The 17,880-nt window shown below is 41.3% G+C and overlaps 1 protein-coding gene across 4 annotated transcripts in view; it reads right to left on the reverse strand.

The window, feature by feature from the left end:
* The window catches only part of WDFY4 (WDFY family member 4), a 153,077-nt gene that overhangs the window by 56,495 nt on the left and 78,702 nt on the right, over nucleotides 1–17,880 (reverse strand). For all 4 annotated transcript variants that reach the window (XR_008577881.1, XM_054832026.1, XM_054832027.1 and 1 more), the window contains 4 exons: nucleotides 12,198–12,275; nucleotides 11,079–11,282; nucleotides 10,208–10,259; nucleotides 8,652–8,818 (listed from right to left, as the gene is read on the reverse strand). Coding sequence is in view for 3 of the 4 variants with exons in the window: in XM_054832026.1 (XP_054688001.1) it covers nucleotides 8,652–8,818; nucleotides 10,208–10,259; nucleotides 11,079–11,282; nucleotides 12,198–12,275 (501 nt within the window). In the remaining variant the exon portion in view is untranslated. The remainder of the gene's footprint in view (nucleotides 1–8,651; nucleotides 8,819–10,207; nucleotides 10,260–11,078; nucleotides 11,283–12,197; nucleotides 12,276–17,880) is intronic.

The raw sequence follows: 17,880 nt of genomic DNA on the forward strand, positions 1-17,880 counted from the left end.
GTCTACACAATTATACGTGAAGTATGCTTTTCCTTCACTTTCTGTCTTTGCTCCTACCTCACTCTATTTCTGGAACCAAATCTACAACCTTCCTTGCCTGCATCCAAAAATACACATAAGCAAACTCAGGTCAGCCGAAACAGATCTAGCACAGCTACACAAGCTTCCAGTCTTGGATGCCAGCATAGCTTGGTGAAATTATTACACGTTTTCTCTTTTGAGATTCAATCCAGACTGAAAACTATATGAAATGGAAACATGAGAGAATCCAGAATGGTGACTATTATTTTGATCAATATTTAAAATTGGCATAAATAATAAATTCATAAATAATTGAAATAAAATCTCGTTTCTACATTTAATTTTTTTTTACTGAAAAGTAATTATTTTGCCAATAAAATGGGGGAGCTCATTTTGAAATCACTTGAGTGGGCACAGAAGATTGCTTTCATTCTGGGTTTAAAAAAAAAACCACAACCCTGTAAGATTGTGAGGGTAATTTTTTATTAAAATCCCTTCAATTTCTTTCTCTTTCCCCTCTAAATTATTTCTAAGAGGAAGCGAGCATTTTTCCATCACTTCTCCTGCAGATCCCACAAGAATGCCTGTCTCTGCAGGAACATGCCAACCACAGAGCTCTGAACTCGTGTGCCTGTGTGTGCACATGCCATTACATGGTTAGAGGCATGTATGCTTGCACTGAGAATACCAGGGAATTCTGCTCGCATGAGGGAACCACAGGGCTTTCTGAAGTAATTAAATAGCAGAAAGATCCCTTCTTCCCAAAAGGAAGGTAACTAAATATTGAATCATCAGACAGTTGTGTAAAATAGCTAAACGGACACAAAGCTGAAATCCAGACTTCTGAGAAATCCACCTCAGCAGATCCAGCTCACATGCCAGAGATCATGCGTGTGGTGTTGGGAGGCAAGTGGATTGTGAAGGGGGCCGGCTCACCATCACTAATAGAGTCTGGCACAAATAACCACTTTATTACTCCACCTAAGGCAGGACCAGAGCACGTTAGCAGGCCTCTCTTGATCAAACCTTACACTCTAAGCCCCAGTACATTCTGTCTTCTGTACTATCCAACCAGTATCAGTCACCAGTGCCAAATCTGTTTCTTTAATTTTATGTTACCAGCCCCAACAGAATTAAATACATCTGCACTATTGGAAATACTAGAGCCCTTGGGCCAAGTCAGTTGTTCTCACTTGGAAAGTGGGGCTCCCTTTATTCCCGGTGAGTAATAAAGATCTGACAAAGAGGTGTGCTAGAGAACACCTATCAGGACAGTCTTGTACCCACAGCATTGAAACACCAAGCAGCCTGAAATTACCAGAGAGTAAATAAAACCTTTCCTTTTCTGTCAAAACAGAATAGGATCCAGTTCACCAGCCACTAGAATCATTAATCAATGAAGTAAACCACCTAAAATGATTGAATAATTACCTTCTAAGATATTACCCAAAGCCCTGCATCTCTTGATTGCTCTGTTCATCCAGATGTACGAGAGAATTAAAGCTAAAGGCATGGCATTTTTTTCTTTTTCTTGTTCTTCAGAAGAGCTGTTAGTAAATGCTCCGGCTGCATTTAAGCAAACAGCCATAAAAGGATATCTGCTCTGGAGTTCAGGAGCCAGATTTCCAAAGGAATTACATGCCTGAAGATGCAAACAGTCTTTACGCAGGTCTCAAACACTGGAGGAGGTTAGCCACCTACTGCTGCAGACTCTGGTAGTGTTAGCGTGGCCCCTCCAGGGAAAAATACAATGCAAGGAAATTAAAGTCACATAAGCATGTCACTGGAACACACCCATGCCACAATCTCCTGCGCATAGCATTTTTACAGAATGACAAAAGAACAGCTACTCCAAGTCAGTTCAAAGGTCCATCTAAACAACTATCCTGCACCTTAGTAACAGAAGCTTAAGGAAAGAGTATAAGAAACATGCTAGGTATGGAGTAATTTTTGATCTTCATATAACTGCTCAGCAACCTGTGGCTTAGGGACTTCCTGAAGCCCCTTCTTCCTCCTCATTGTCACATCTCATACTTCCCTGTAAACACTCACAGCTCTCTCTAGTCACTTGCCCGGCAGAAGTTACAAAAACTTTGCACAATACACATAAAAGCAGGGCATTCAGGTAGCACTGTATCAGGAATCACAGATATGAAACCTGTAGTTATATACTCTTTCTGCCCTTTCTGTTGTGTACTGAGGAATCCCAGGGTGCATCAGCTACAAAGGACCCATCGGTAAAGTAGGGTCAATGTTATTTAGGGCCACAGAGTTTAAAATGAGTAGGAGTACATGAAATCAAATACACTGCTTTCACAATTTTTGCTAGGGAAACAGATATGTGTTAGAATGGTGAGAGCAGAGGTCCACCTCTGTGCCACTCAAAACCTTTGCTGCAATGATTGTTACTTTGCTGCTTGTTGAAGTCTCATCTTACTTGGAAACAGTCGCACACGCGTCTCATTAATCACAATTTAAGAATACATGACAGGTTGCTTCATTCTCTCCAGCTACTCAATGACCAAAGGAAACTAAATCTGCTTGACCTAGTCTTTAGTGGTAGGGGCTCTAGGCTCAAGTCTGGTGACATCTGAACTGTTACAAACATTGGATCAAATTTCTTCTGCTCAGAGGAGTGAAACCATTGCAATCACTACAAAGAAAACCTTGCGGGCACAACTTTGCTTTGGAAAACCTAGGACACATTCTTTGTTTTGCAGATAGCCTTCACTCACCCTCCCTCCCTTACTCCACTGGAGCAAAAGCCCCGTGTGGGAAGTGTTTCTTCAGCATGCACTTCTCAGGTTTTAACAACTTCCCAAATGCTGCAAGGAAAGAATATCAGATATTTAGGAGAAAGGGGGTGGCAGAAGGAGGTTCTTGTCTTGTACATGGTGATGGGCACTGGGACTGCTCTTTGTCCTTTCTTGCTGTGATGAAAGCTGCCATCTGTCCCGGCCCATCGCCAGCCTGAGAAGCTGGCATCCCTTAGCTGATGATAGCATCTGGAAGCCAGTTCTAATAGGATTGTGCTCATACCTCTTGCACACCCAGACATCTCTGTCTCACTCCAGGCTCCTCTCAAACAGAAAATGCTGCCAAAAATGAATATGAGCCCTTAAATTTCCCCTTAGGTCAGTTCACTCAAGTTCATGCCCTTCCTACTGCTCCCATGACTCTCAGAAATAACCACAGCAAAGTCTTCCTGCTCCTTTCCCTGCTGCATCATTCTACAGAAAGCAACTAACTGTTAGGGGATCAGCTGTGCTTGCTTGAGGTTGTAAAGAGGACCCTGGGGTTTGTCAGGAGCTCAGCAGAGAACCAGGGAGCAGCTATAGCCTTACAATTGAAAGATGTTGTTCATCAGGTTGAACACCAAAAAAGCCCACCCAGAAGCAGATGTGAAGGGGGAATACTGTGAGGTATCCATGAAGCACAAGTAGCATGGTGAAGAAGCATATCCAGAAAAGCAGAGATCTGACTAAAGCTGCTCTGGTTTTCTGTGTGTGTGTGACATTTACAGCATAAGTCAGGTCCTTTGCACCTAGTAGCACAGTTGTTCACTGAGCTGGGGTAGGGGTGGAGGAGCATGGGCTGGGGAAGGGGCTCCCAGCAACCTCTCTACTGCAGCAGAAACCCAGATAGGGCAAGTCAGAGGAGTAATCTGCAACACCTTGTCCTTCTTCAGGCGCTCCCATCTGAACACAGGAAGAGTTTGAGCATTCCTTCCTGCAGTGAGGTAGCCATTACAATCTCTTCTGCAGCAGGGAGGGATGAGGGGAAACTGAAGCACAGAAAAGGGAAATGGCTTGTGCCAAGGACCTGGCTTACTAATCCACTGCTTTGACCACAATAGCTAGTCCCTGTTCCCACTGCACATCAGCATGTTTCAAGTTCTTTACTTCTGTATCCTCGCACTGGGATGAAGTGTAACAGTGCTCCCATGAAAAGAGGCTGCCTTGATGTCTTGCATAGCTGTGAGGTATGTGCAATGCTCCTAAAAACATTGGCCCCACCAAGTGGATACAGAGCTGCTGCACCTTTCTGCTGGTCCTAGATGCTGAACCCTACAGCTACTCCCTCTTTCAGTTGAGCCTGTTCCTTAATCAGCTCCTTTCTCCCAACTACAGATCTCACTCCCTCTGATTTATGCTAGTCCATTCTATTATTGTCCTTGGCATCTCCTGTGCTCTCTCCAGCCCTTCCTTCAAGGAAAGTCGTTGTGCCCAGATTTCTGCTAGGCTGTGCCCTCTTGTTAACTTCAGATTCATTGCCCCAGCTGCTTGGATTTCTTACCATCTTGAATGACTTGCTAGCAAACAGAGGTTTACTTATCTCCAAAATTCAGAATTTCTACACCAAAATCATTCCCCAAGCCTTCCAACAGTTTCTTCATTTATTACATGCTAACTGCATATTAACAGCCTGGCAGGACTCCTTTAGGCTTGTAAAGATCAGGGAGGCAATCTCACAGTTGGGGGCTCAGGTTGCAGATATAGGAATCCAATCTCCCTGTCTCTGCTGGTAAGCCAGGGTTATTTAAAAGGTTGGCTCTGGCTTTTGGTAGGCAAGTTGATAGATTAGGTCAGGACAGGTTCCTATATGCATTTCTCTTGCACAATTCTCCTGCAGCACATGTTGTGTAACATCATCCACATCACATATAACCTCTCCTTCCATGCCTATGGTGTACACAGTCTTAGTATACTGAAGACACATGCAATATATGATCACCTGTACACACTATAACCTCAATGGAGCCTCAGCAAAATATATAACCAAGGAGCCAGAGTATTATAGTTCAGTAACTTCTGAGAGGACAGCCCTGACAGCAACACCTGTAAATCTGCACCTGCAGTCTGATATATTCATCTCATGAGTTACACACTGACGACTGTGTGCAGAAAAAAACCCCCATCTTGTGCTTTGGGCATATACACATAGATACTACTATACTGGAATCACAGCACCAGTTCCAAACATTCAGCAAAGAGGTGACAATTCCCACCTTTAAGTTCAAAGTCACATATTTCCCAAGCACACCAAGAACAGTCCTTTTGCCCAGCTTTCACAAGTGGTCCCTGCTGGGGCCATCTGTAAGGGAGGAGGTGAAGCAACAAAACCTCAGCTACTAGCCCACCACTCTCCTTTAGTCTGCAAACTGCCCCGATGCTCCATCTCTTGTGCCCAGACTCTCAGCGTGTGGGCAAGCTACAACCATTTACAACTCCTCTGAATGCCCACTTACTATTTTATGTACCTTCACAGAGCCAAAACCCAACAATGGCCCTCCATATCTTGCATTTCACCATTTCACACTGCATACAGGGTTTTTGGCTTTTAGATCTGGCTCTAGCAGATCACTGAAAGCTGATGGAGACTAGAGGAAACTGGTGCAGAGTGTAGAAAGAAATAGGGAAAAAACAGCAAAGAGCCTCATATAACTGGAAGTGACACTACATGTAGAGTAGGGTAACTGCAGAGGAGACACTAAGACTCTCTGGGCAAGGGAAACAGGGTGAGATGAAGAATCTTGAGGCTTGGAGGCTGCAGTCTGTAGATGAGGAGAATGGGACAGATAGCTCAAACGTAGCTGGAATGCAGGGGCAGCTGAGAGGGGCAAAGCAACTGAAGCTAAAATTCAAATAATCAGGAAAGAAGCTATGCTCCCCACAACACACTGTTCTTTCCAAAGGCAGGGCTGGAACACATGGTGGACATTCGTGATTCTTTTGCAACCTACTCACTCTACAGTTTGGGCCCATATCCAGGATCATAACATCCTCCTACTGTCCCGTCCAGTTGCCACTTTGGCAGAGGGCATTATAAAGGTCTGAAAGGCGCTAAAGGTGCTTTCTCCAGCAGATGTCAATGTGACACCTGCAACTTTAAGCGATTTTGCCGCTGGCCTGCTATTCTTGGGAGGTCTGGTAGAGGCTTCCATTTTCAAGCTTTGGGAATGTCACACAAAATTTAAGAAAGCATTATTATGATTGCAAAATCATATCCTCAAAAGTCAGCTTGAATTCAGACCCCTTTGTATATACATTATGTTACTATGTAACTAGAAAATTAAACACTGTTTTTTCAATAGAGCCTACTCAGGATGAACATATTCCAGTGATAAATTAACACTGTGTCAGGAAGATGACTGGAATCTATAGCATTCCTGCTAGCTGCAGAACACAGAAGGTTCAGTTATATGTATTACAAGGATCCTAGCTGGAAGTGACAGACTTATGGTCAATACAACTAAATACTACTTTGAAGGCATGAATTTGGATATACATACCTTCTACCCTATGTACTGGTAAAGCAGAAGGGATAGTCTTATGGCAAAATCATTAAAGGCTATAATTGCACAGATCTGGCATTAATTTCTTGATTTCTGGCATTTCCTAAATTCGGAGTGTTTGACTCTTGAATCTGGGAAACATGTTCCTTTGAGTAGTTTAGCACATTAAAAAACCAACATAAAAGGACATATCTGAAGGCTGAACTTTCCATGGTCTGGGTGTTGTTCAAACACAGAGTATGACTGCTCCCTCACACAATTAGTCTCCACTCTGTCAGAGACTAACCTTCACCACACAGTAACTTCCTTCCTTAGCCTATACTAAAACTGCATCCATTTGCTTTCTCCTTTATAGTCCCTTTCTCTCACAGTCCAAGTGATAAACACATCTTGTTTAGTACTTAAAATTAATTTAACAGGAATGTCTAGCAATGTTTTCTAGTCTATTTTGCAAGCAAGATAAAATAAAAGACTAGATTATATTAGCATGACAATACGCCACCTGCACCCATATTCTCTTGCTTGAACTTGCTGAAAACAGACTCTGAACCAAAAATGTCAACAGCATTTGATCTGCTGCTTCTGCAAAAAGCCGTTTCACATATCTGAATACATACAAAGGTGTCTGTTTAATGGTAATGCAAACAAATAGCACTGGGTGACATAAAACAACGACCACTTCTCAGAGAAGGGCTATCCCTGTGTTCCAGAAATCAATCTAGTATCTGCCAAAGCATCACAATGACATTTCTGTGCAGTAGGTAAGATGGTTCCAGTTGCCTGCTTAAAGTGCAAACAGCTCACGAGGCAGTCATTTACAAGGCAGGACTGCAGCGCACTAAGTGAGCGCAGGACAGCTAATATCACCCCCTACTGCTTTTTTTAATACTTCTGTCAGCTCAGCAACACAGTGACTGCTGCTGGAAAAAAACATGCCTGGCGTTTCTGATGGCTTCCTGCAGAGTTACATGGAAAAGAGACAGACAGCCTGAAGGCTCAAAATAAGATCAGCACACAGAAAACATGCCTCACATTTTCATGCTTGTCTCCTTCTGCTGGGTAGAGGTATGTGGGGCAGGGGGGAAAGGAGGAGAGGCAGGGAAAAGAATTATGTTGTATAGACAGACAGTGTACCAACAGCTCTAAGACCATGAAGAAGCCATCATGTTAGAGAGGACAAATATGACCCCCAGCCACTGGCAAAGAATCAAGAAAATTTGGTGATGGTATTGAGACATAAAAATAAAATAATTATTTCTATATCTATGTACAGTTAGCATTGTGATGGCTGAGTTTTAATAATCCAAGTCTGACCCTTGGCTTCCACTATGGGATGCTAGTTCTTGGGCCAACAGGGGGAAATGATGCCACTGGGAGAAACAAGTGCACTGCAAAAAGATCAGAGAATAAGGCGAGAGCTATGCCTCATGAGAAAATCTCTCACAATCCTGCAGAAAATGGCTATGTATAGTGCATATCCAACATCAAGGATCTGATTTGGAGCCACCATTGTGGGGACTACACTGAAAATGAAGGGCAGGTTGCTGGCTTTTGAGCAAAGGGATTAAATTGAGGCCAGACCAAAGTTACCACCCCTCTTAAGAGTCACCCCTATTTACTCCACAGCTCATGTCCTCCCCCCAGTGTTCCTGAACCTGCCTCTTCTTTATGCTGGGAAGAAACCTGGGAGAAGGGCATCCAGTCCAGTACAAGAAAAAAGAAGGAACAGCACTGTTTTGACTAGATGACACAGGATGGAAGCATCAAACAGGAAGCAGGGAAAGTCTCTATGGACTTAGAGGGAAGAATCTGTGCAGTACTCATGGGGAGGCAGAGAAGAAAAAGGCATGTGAAGGGAGGAAGAAAACATTTTCTGGTATTCAGCCAGAAGAGATTTAAACATTACCGAAATAACAACCTATACAAAATTGGCATACTCTCCCAGAGGCAATAAATAAATTTGAATCAAACACTGCTCTGTGCATGAGTAAAAGGTGGGGAAGCAGGACAGGAATTCTCAGAGTCTCATAATTTGCCATGTCTTATGCAAATTGAGACAATACTGTCTCACAGGTACAAGAATAGCTTGGTCACACGCCCAAATTTTTTTCTGTTATTTCAAAGAGTTAATGTTAAATGTTCTTCAAGAATCAGTCTATATAGGAGGTCATACAGAGGCTGGAAAATTGTAATTGCTCTAAGGGAACAGATAGTGATGCTGTTTCCTACGGCCTGAATCCACCTGAACCCCAAACTCAAAGGAGCAGATAGGCCTCCACACCCTCTAAAATGCCATCTCCCCAGAAAAAAGAAAATTCTAGTTCATCTTTCCTACCTTTTCACTCTCTGCAAACTCCTGCAATATAATTTGCCTCTCCACACACAGTTCCAAGAAGTCTTCTGAATGGAAACTTTCATGTAGAGCAGGGAAGAACGTTAGCTGGTTACAGTCTGATCCCTTTTTTTCCATCTCCCTTTCTGCTCCATTTAACATCAGCTCTCCTATATCAGTATAAAAGAGATTGCAATTTTAGTGGCAGCCGGATGACACCAAAAGCATTTGCAATTTAGACTTTCACCCAATCTGTTCTGCCTTGGGAAATAGCATTATTTATCTGCAAAAGACAGGCAAGAGAGAAGTAAAATCCGTGACTGCTAAAGAAGGATGCTTAGTTCAGGGAACTAAAAACAGGTAGCTGCACTCATTCATAATTCAAATTAAGTTCCTATAATCACTGAAGATTCAGAGATATCGAACAAATATATTTATTCTCATTTCTGCAATGTGTTGGGCTGATCATCAGATAATCAAATAATTTTAAAAAATAATCTGTTCACATACATGAAATCAGGAAAAACAAAACAGTAGTCTTTTGGGGACACGCACTGAGCAGGATCTTAAAAGAACCCAAGGAGAGACAATCCACTCATATCTTGCCCAAGCTGTGTCCCAAGTTTTGCAAATTCATGTAGTGCATGCGGTTAGGGAAGGCATGATCAATTGAGGTAGACTGTAACCACTTTCATGTAGAAACTATGTAGTACTTCAATCTTATTTGGAATCTTGAACACTGAGGTTCGCTCACTTGATTTCTAGGTGCTATCACACTAAAAAGTATACAACAATACTGCCTATTTCCAACAGTGTACACTAGAAGCTTGACTTGGACCAGCCATACAAGTGGCTGAAATCCACAGCCTTAGACTTGGCTGACACTTCCAAACTACAGTTCTTTCTCAATGTATCCCCCATCTGAAAAAACTATTGACTTCTGTATTTCACGCCCCGCCGCGCTGCCCCCCCTTTAATGTCTCAAGTAACAAAAAAAACAGGCCTTGGAAAACAATAAATGTTGACATAATGATCATATTTTGAAAAATCTGGTTCTATTTTGAACACTGAAAAACCATTTGACACGTTAATTTTCTTGGTGATTTCCTTCCACTCCCCATTATTTTCTCAACATTCTTGGAAAGTTACAATTCCTATTACTGCTTCTCTGAGCCATCTATCACCTTGTTTTAAATAGTATTTCAGAGGTAGAACTGGAGTGTCTACTGAAAACAGGGGGAAAGTCTGCACTTTTCCTTCTGGGTTTAAGCAGTTGGGAGCTTTCCGGGTGTCCAGTAATGCCCAAACCTTTCATTTTAAGATAGCTTTTTTGCTTTCAGATCTTTCTGGTGGCAACAAGAGAGTAACAAATTCTGAAGACAGTTTATATACCACCTGATGCAATTGCATCAGGTTTTTTCCCAGATGTTCAAGTTACTTTTTAGCTAAGTTTTTTTTCACTAGATGAAATTCTGACTTGGAACTTCATACAATAACTAATTGTCTTTGACTGTTTGTGTCCACCCCTTTGAAGATTTAATTTAGCCCTAAAAGGTTACCTTGATTCACTTCAGCAGGGGAAGTTGTTTCATTTCTGTTTGCTAGGAGAACCTGAAAAGAGACTAGGTATGATTAGAGTGGAATATGCAGACAGGTAAACATAACTCAGAACCTTGTTGCAGAGAAAACCACAGATTTAGAACTATGTTAAAAATAAATGCCTCAGAAACTCAAATACACTCATTTGAAAGGACCCAAAGGAACAATTAAATGCAGGAACAAATATCAACAATTAAGCAAAAGGACTATTGCCTTTTCAAAGACGACCCTGCATGAGGCCAGTTATAGGATAAAAAACCATACCACCCGGTCTACAGAAAACTGCCAGAATCTAAGCTTCACATAAAAGCTGAAAATGTCCTAGAGATGGGAACCTCCTGATATATTAAAGTGCTTCACATTCCGGTTGATAGGATTTGGCAATTAGACACTGTAGAGACAGACAGTAGTAAATACCCCACATATGCAGTTCAAAGCTTAGTTCAAACCTCTCTAATTCCCCTTTTGATGATGCACCAGTCCTAGTAGCTCTAATAAGCATAAGACTAACAGGACAGTGTAGCCTTCTAACTGCACTTTGTTGCATACATGGGGAAATGCTCTACCCATGAGATATTACAAGCAGAAAAGTATGGTCAGGTTATACTCTCATCTATCTGGGGAGACCTTATACCAGGGGAAAACCATTCTGTTGCTGCTAAACATATTGCAACCTCTCTTACTCTCTCAAAACCAGACCCATTCAGTGGGTTCTCTATGCATGGAACAGCATATTGATGAGTCAGGTGATAAGAAATAGAGGAAAGAGGTGAGCATAAAGTCACCAGCAACTGTTACAGAAATTGTGCACCTCCTGCAAAAGCTTTCTACCTCACTCTTCATTCGCATCATTGTCGCTCGGGTGTTCGCATGCTGAATCCTTCTCCTCATTCGTGAAGGTCCTTCATAACAATCAAGAATCCATCGTAGCTCCAGGGATTGTGCTGCATCTCCCCATGGGTTCCTTCTGTAGAAAAGTTGCTCCTCAAGTATGATCCAGTCCTTGGCTGCTTTGCTGTAACGACACTGCAGTACCTGCGGGACAGAACCACTTTGTGTTACTTTTGCATACTTCCCTCCTCCCATCCAGCAGTGGCATCATCCCAGTGACTCAGAGGAATCTACCCAACCTACTGGATGAGACCACTGCAGAATGAATGCTGCAGACCCCAGCAAATAGTTCGGACTGACCACTGAAAGAGTGCTGTGGGAGATATTACTAGTCAGTCTAAGATACAGTGACAAATATAAGCATGTCAGAAACTTCAACCTTCTTGAAAATGGCTGCTTTCATTAGATTTCCAACTGAAAAGCAGTGTGCCAGGAAAACAGCATTACAGAAGTTTTATTCACTCCATTTTTTTCTGGTGAATGCTTGTGTCAAATTGCAACAACTATGCTCACTGAAAACACAGTCTGAAAGTCTCAGTCAGAAGTGTCATGTGCTCCCTCCAAACTTGGCATAAATTTAACAATTTCTGCTTAAGAGGTGTGTGCAGGGAGTTGAGGGGCACTAAAATATCAATTTAGAGGAGAGACAAGGTCAGAATTTCAAAGAATGAAAAGCTTGTTGGTCTCTGATGGCCAATCCTGAAATGGAAACATACCTGAAAATTTTATTGGCTACAAGCTTGAGACCTCTTGAAAAGTTCTACTGGCTGCTAAGAAAAAAAAGATCAAGGTCCTCACTTTCATTTCTGCCACTGAGTCGAATAATTCATTTAACCGAAAGGAAAAAGGTTCCTGAAGATAAAGTCAAGAATCTGATTGGTGAGTGATGTTATATCACATTTCAGTAGTGATGTCAGGAATGGAGTATTGACTCATCAACTCTCAGCATTTCTTTGGGCATACTACTGATTTCACCTCTGAAATGCCTGATTTCTCAGGGTAGTCCAAGAGCATCCTTTCAACAACAGAAACGTGTTGCACAATATTCCTGTTCTTTACCTGTACGTGGTTCTTGTACAAAGAGGCATACAACTCCTGCCCAATTCTTCTGTACCGTTCCATACATGACACAAATCCCTAGAAGAAACATCAGAACACATTATATCAAGGTGCTGCATGTGTAAACTCTTTGGAGGGCAGAAGCAGGCATTAGTTGCTCTTTTACAAGAATAATTAGAGAATGTGGCCTATGTCTGCAAGTTGATGGGTCTCCAGGCAGTATAGTGATGAGGTAATCACCTGAGAGCAAGTTGCACACTTACACCAGGAAGATAAACATATTCATGATCTTAACAAGGGTCATTAGTGGAACTACTCAGAAGAAAGCAAGCAGCAAATAAAATTTAAGGCTCCTCCTTTTGGAGCTGAATTAGTACTGCAAGTAGCATAAAAGACAATTATCTGTTGTAGAGACCTCAACTGCGGTAAGGATCTGTAACGACAGATCTGCTCCTTGCTGCATAAACACAAAGTACGGACAAAGGAATAGTCCATGTCCCCTTTTTTGCAGACAGGAAACCAACTGTTTCCAAAAACTTTTTTTAGATTTAGGAGACTAAGTCCTCTGGCAACAAGTGACTTGAAGTATAAATACACTATTTAATGGGATTGTGATGCAGAGATGTCTAACCTAGCTGTAGAACCGGAAACTTGTAGAGCTGTGCAAGATGACACCCATAACAACTGCCTCTGCTCCACTACACAGCACAGGCATGCCCTAAACCCCAGTGCTACTCAGATGTTTCTGGAAATACATGCTTTCCAAAGCAGTCTGACAGAACTTCCTGGCCACCTTTTCTTTCCTTCCAGAATGTACTATACTCACAGAATAGTCACACATTTCATCTGCTGTTTTATCGAAATGAACTTCTCAAGCTAAGGGTCTCTACAAGTACAAGACTGATGAACTGTCAAGAGATTATGAGTTGCATTCCCCACTCTGCAAACAGACTGTTATGTCGTCTTCAGCAAGACATGCAATTGCCCTAAATCACTACCTGTCCAACCACAAAACAGAGACTATAATACTAACCTCAGTTACACAGGCTAAGATAATGAACAATGGTCCATTGTGGTGGGATCCTTAAACTCAGAGAGTAGGGAAATGAAATGGGTTTCCTTCTCTTACCTACTCCACCAAAACCCACAGGCTTTGGGGTCACAAGGTTTACATAGCCAAGACCTATACAGAACACAAACCAGAGAATTTCATACAGCACTTCCTATCTGAGCCTCCCTTTTGAAAAGATCAGCAGAAACATTATTAAAACTCAGTGGAATCCCTCAGGTATCAAACTAGCATCATGCAAATAATAAAATACAACCTAGAACATTCACTATCATACTAATTCCTCAAATTCACCTGTTAAACTTTGATTAAAGACAAGCTTCCAGCTTTGAAAATGTTGTTTGTCCCACGTCCCCCCACTTCTCATAGCCATCTATGAAATTCTGATTCCCAAAGAGACTTGAAGTATTTGTTTTTATGACATTTTTTTGCCTGAGCGACAAAGCATGCGGAAAGGCTGTGTGTATAGCTGAAGCACTGAACAACTGCTGAGTAAGCTACTGGCTTGTTTTAACTTATTGCATGAAGGTAACTGAAGAACCAGCACAGGACTCTGCTTTAACAGTGTTCAACACTCATGTGACTGTTGTATACAGTCTTGTATCCTTGTAACACAAGGATAGCTGCTCCATCTATTTCCCTCCTTGCTGAGTATCTCTTCATATGACTGCTGACAAGTAGCTACTGGGAGGAGTTCAGTATCACAGACAACTTCTTCCTAAGTCACAGATAAAAATTCTCCTCTTTGACTGTGTATTTCCTGGAAAAGGATTCTAGCTATCCTATTAACAACTATGTGATGCCATGTCTGATCTTCCAGGTACACTTGCTTTAAAATTTTCCAACCCGAAATCTCTCTGAAAGAGAAACTTTTTTTCCTCTGAAGTCAATGGTACAGCACATTGGGACCTGACTCAGGGCGACGCTGAAAGAAACAGAATCCCAAGAGTCAGAGTATCCAAATAAACCGTAAATATCTATTCCATGTGCCAACCAAACGTGTAGTAGGATGCAGGCTTACTTGAACATGATTTTGAAGTCAAAAGAAGATTGCTTGCCCTTCCCAGGAACTTACAAAAGGTACACCAGAGCCATGAAATGAAGAGGAAAAAAGAGAAAAAAGGAATCTGACCATTAATTGCATTATAGAAAGTAGCAGAAGTATCTGCTCCTTTGATAAATTCCTCAGGATTAGAGGTTGCAGAGAAGGCAAAATATGTTTGGAGATTATACAGGAGAGGCTAGGGCGCCCCCAGTGCCATTTGAAGGCTCTCATGCCCACCGGAGCTTCCCTGACAAAGGTGAGATCGCTGTGTCACAGCACAAGGCTAAACTGGCAGTGACAGTCCTAGCCTCTCACTACCTAAAGCCATGGATCAGATGGGTAACTTTTAAATGCATGGACTCTGTGCCACGCTGGCAGTGATTCCTCACAGCAAACTGTCTAGCTGCTGCTTGCACTGTGCTATAATTAAGTTAACACACAAGGTCTATGTGGTGTGCTGATTACTGCTGGCTGCCAGCCAGGTCTGTACCCCTGCCGTGAAGTCACATTTATTGGTGTTTCCCTGCAGGAAGCTCCTGTTTTACACTGATGAAAGTCATTACATTTTTGTTTGTTTAAAGCATCATTAAACCTGTAATCACAGTTGTGGCCTCACAAAACTATTCCATAATTCATATAAAACTCCCATAAAGGCTGACCTAGAAAGCAACAGCATCTTTGTGCTGTTAAGCCGGGCTCAGTACAGGAGAAGAGCTGAGATCCCAGCTCTATGTGGACACAGGGTAAAAGCCATTCAGAATAGACAACCAATCCCTCCAAGTATTAACAAGCATTTCAGATACCCACGGGCTATTCAAGCCGAGTCAGTGCTCTACCAGCAGCTGCTTCAAAGTTGCTCATAGTCTGTATTTCACTCATGGTCACTGATCAGACCCCTAAGGTCAAAGTCCACATTGCAAAGATTCTCACTGACCCAGCTCCTAGCCTTTGAAACATATGAAGGGTCCTAAGAAGGAAAAATCCTGCTAGCCATGTCTGGTAAACTTGAAGACTAACTACTTTGGCTTCCAAATGAGCTGTAACTAGCCATCTTCCACCAGATGAACATATCTCTGATGATCACCCCCACAAGAAAACCATCTGGTTGTAAAATGAAATGAACAGTTAACAAAATTGGAGATCACCGTGACTGGAAAAAACCTCAGCAAAACAAAGCAACAAAAACAAACCTGAAAAAGATACCCAATAAACATGGAGAATATAGACCAGGCTATTAAGTGTTCAGTCAGAACAATTACACTGTAATGCTTAATGACAACTAGTGCAAACAAGTTTCTAACAAATAAACAGCTTCCATTAAAAATTGTAGATGGTTGTCCTTTAAAATGGCAATTCTTTGTGTAGTACATTAAATATAGTAGTGCCACAGTGTAATATCTACCTTGAACAAAAACAATATGCCAGCTTTGATAATTGTTAATATTGTGTAACATAATATAAGGTTTGAATTTCATATGCAGAAAAGCAGGTGTAAATGCAAGAAATATGACCTGCATTCTAGGGAAGAGCATACTGAAAGGCCATATTGATCCATCCTGGCCTAAAAAGCTGAGTACGATACCATGCTTTAAGACTTTCTTTTATATAGACTTCTCTACTTTGCAGCCTTAGGTAATCACATTCTAAGTAGAATTGGGTCATTTTGCTGCCTCAGATTCCCCAGCCAATATTTAGAGCTTGAAAAGGTGATGGAATTTACAAGCTATTTCCCTATTAAAAAAACAAACCAAAGCACAGAATCAAAACCTGTTTCTCCTCTTGCTGCATGGAGACCTCATGCAAATAAGAGAGAAAATGATTAGCATTGGGGAAGGGTAAAACCAGCAAGGAGAAAAATGCTGGCAAAGAGAAATTAGCATGCCAAAAAACCCAGAGAGTGGATTTCCTACAAATTCTTTCAACTAAAGCAATTGAAAGGCTGTTTGTAATGAGAAACAGTTAAAAAAAAAGAAGAAAAAAAGGTTGAGGTGTGACTTCTAAGTTAACAATTCTCTACTGAGCTCTAGAATGTCCATTTTATATATATATATATATATATATATATCTATATCTATCTCACCTAACGCTCCTGCACCCCATAAAAATTCAGGCTTGCCATAATAAAACTCATATTGCATGATATAGACGCCACATATGCCACAGTTCTTTCCTAAGGAAACATTATGTCATTGGAGTTCTGCACTTTCAGGCTTTCTTTGGGGAATTAAAGGCTATGTGTTGTATTACAGAACACACATGCACACAAAAGTATGTGCCAAAACTCTTAATAAATAGAAATAAACTTCAAGACAAACTAATTTTGGACTTGGAAGAGCCAAAAGGAAAGCCCAAATATTCAGATCCCTCACTGTGCCAAGTGAATAGTCCCATGGATGACAGTGAGAATGCCCCCACACGTTTTGAAGCATGTGTTTTAGTCATCTGTTTGTGAGGACTAGAAATAGTGGTATTAGTACTACTGTAGCTCTTCTAAGAAAAATAAGTATTATAAATATATAAGCACACACAGTAAGGGTATTCATACAGCATTGCAGCTATAATGAAAATATCTACTCTTGCATAGTACTTTTCACCAGTACATCTCAGAGGTCTTTATGAAAGAGGTCAAAGTCTTTAGCTTACAGATGGGGAAACCAAGACAAGTGAGTTTCTGGAACATCTTGCCACTATGACGTGGTTGTGGGGGAAAGGGGGTGGGTGATGGGGCAAACCCAACCTGAATTAATTTGAAGCAACCTAATAAGCCCACAAAGAGAATGTATATGGTGACTGCATGCAGTAGTGGGAGGGGGAAAATTTGATGAACTGATTTGGAAATCCCTTCTACTCTTATGTTCCCAGTGCCAGATTGTATTCTAATATAGCTGATTTACCAGATATTAGATCTTATATCACAGGAAGAGTCCACATACCTTATTCCTCTAACCTGGGTTTTCACAATTCTACATGGAAGGTTTTTTGATCTAATTACACCTATTCAAGCAACCACTAGGTTTTTAGAAAGTATTCCATGGGCACAGAAAAACAGAACAGCAGGAAAGGAGCTCTTAGGGACACAACAAACTGCGTGTGAATAGCATACGTGACAGTGGCAAAGAGTTTGTGCATGGCAGAAACAGATTTGATGGCCTTGATTCAGGAAATCACTGTTTCAGAATGTATTTAGGCATATACTTCACAACTTTTATATACAGCTTGTCTAGTACTGAAGGGGGGCAGATTTGCTTTTAATCCGAGCATTTAAGATACATACAGATAATATATATGCAGCACTTGGACCTTAAAAGTGGCAATTAAACATGCTTAAAACCTCTATGGGCAATGACTGCAAAAGAGGGAAACAGGAAATTAACATCATTAAAAGAAGAAAAATTACATGATACTAATGTGATACACCCTTCCCATCTTGAATTAAACAGAAAAGCTGCAGAATCAAACAAAATAGAACACTAAGGAAATGCCATTTTACAAAAAGCAAATTATTCAGTTTTATTAAATACTTTTATATATATTACCCAGCAGCTCAACATTAAATGGCACCACCTCTC

The sequence above is a fragment of the Grus americana genome, chromosome 7 (assembly GCF_028858705.1).
Source record: "Grus americana isolate bGruAme1 chromosome 7, bGruAme1.mat, whole genome shotgun sequence".
Taxonomy (NCBI): Eukaryota; Metazoa; Chordata; class Aves; order Gruiformes; family Gruidae; genus Grus; species Grus americana.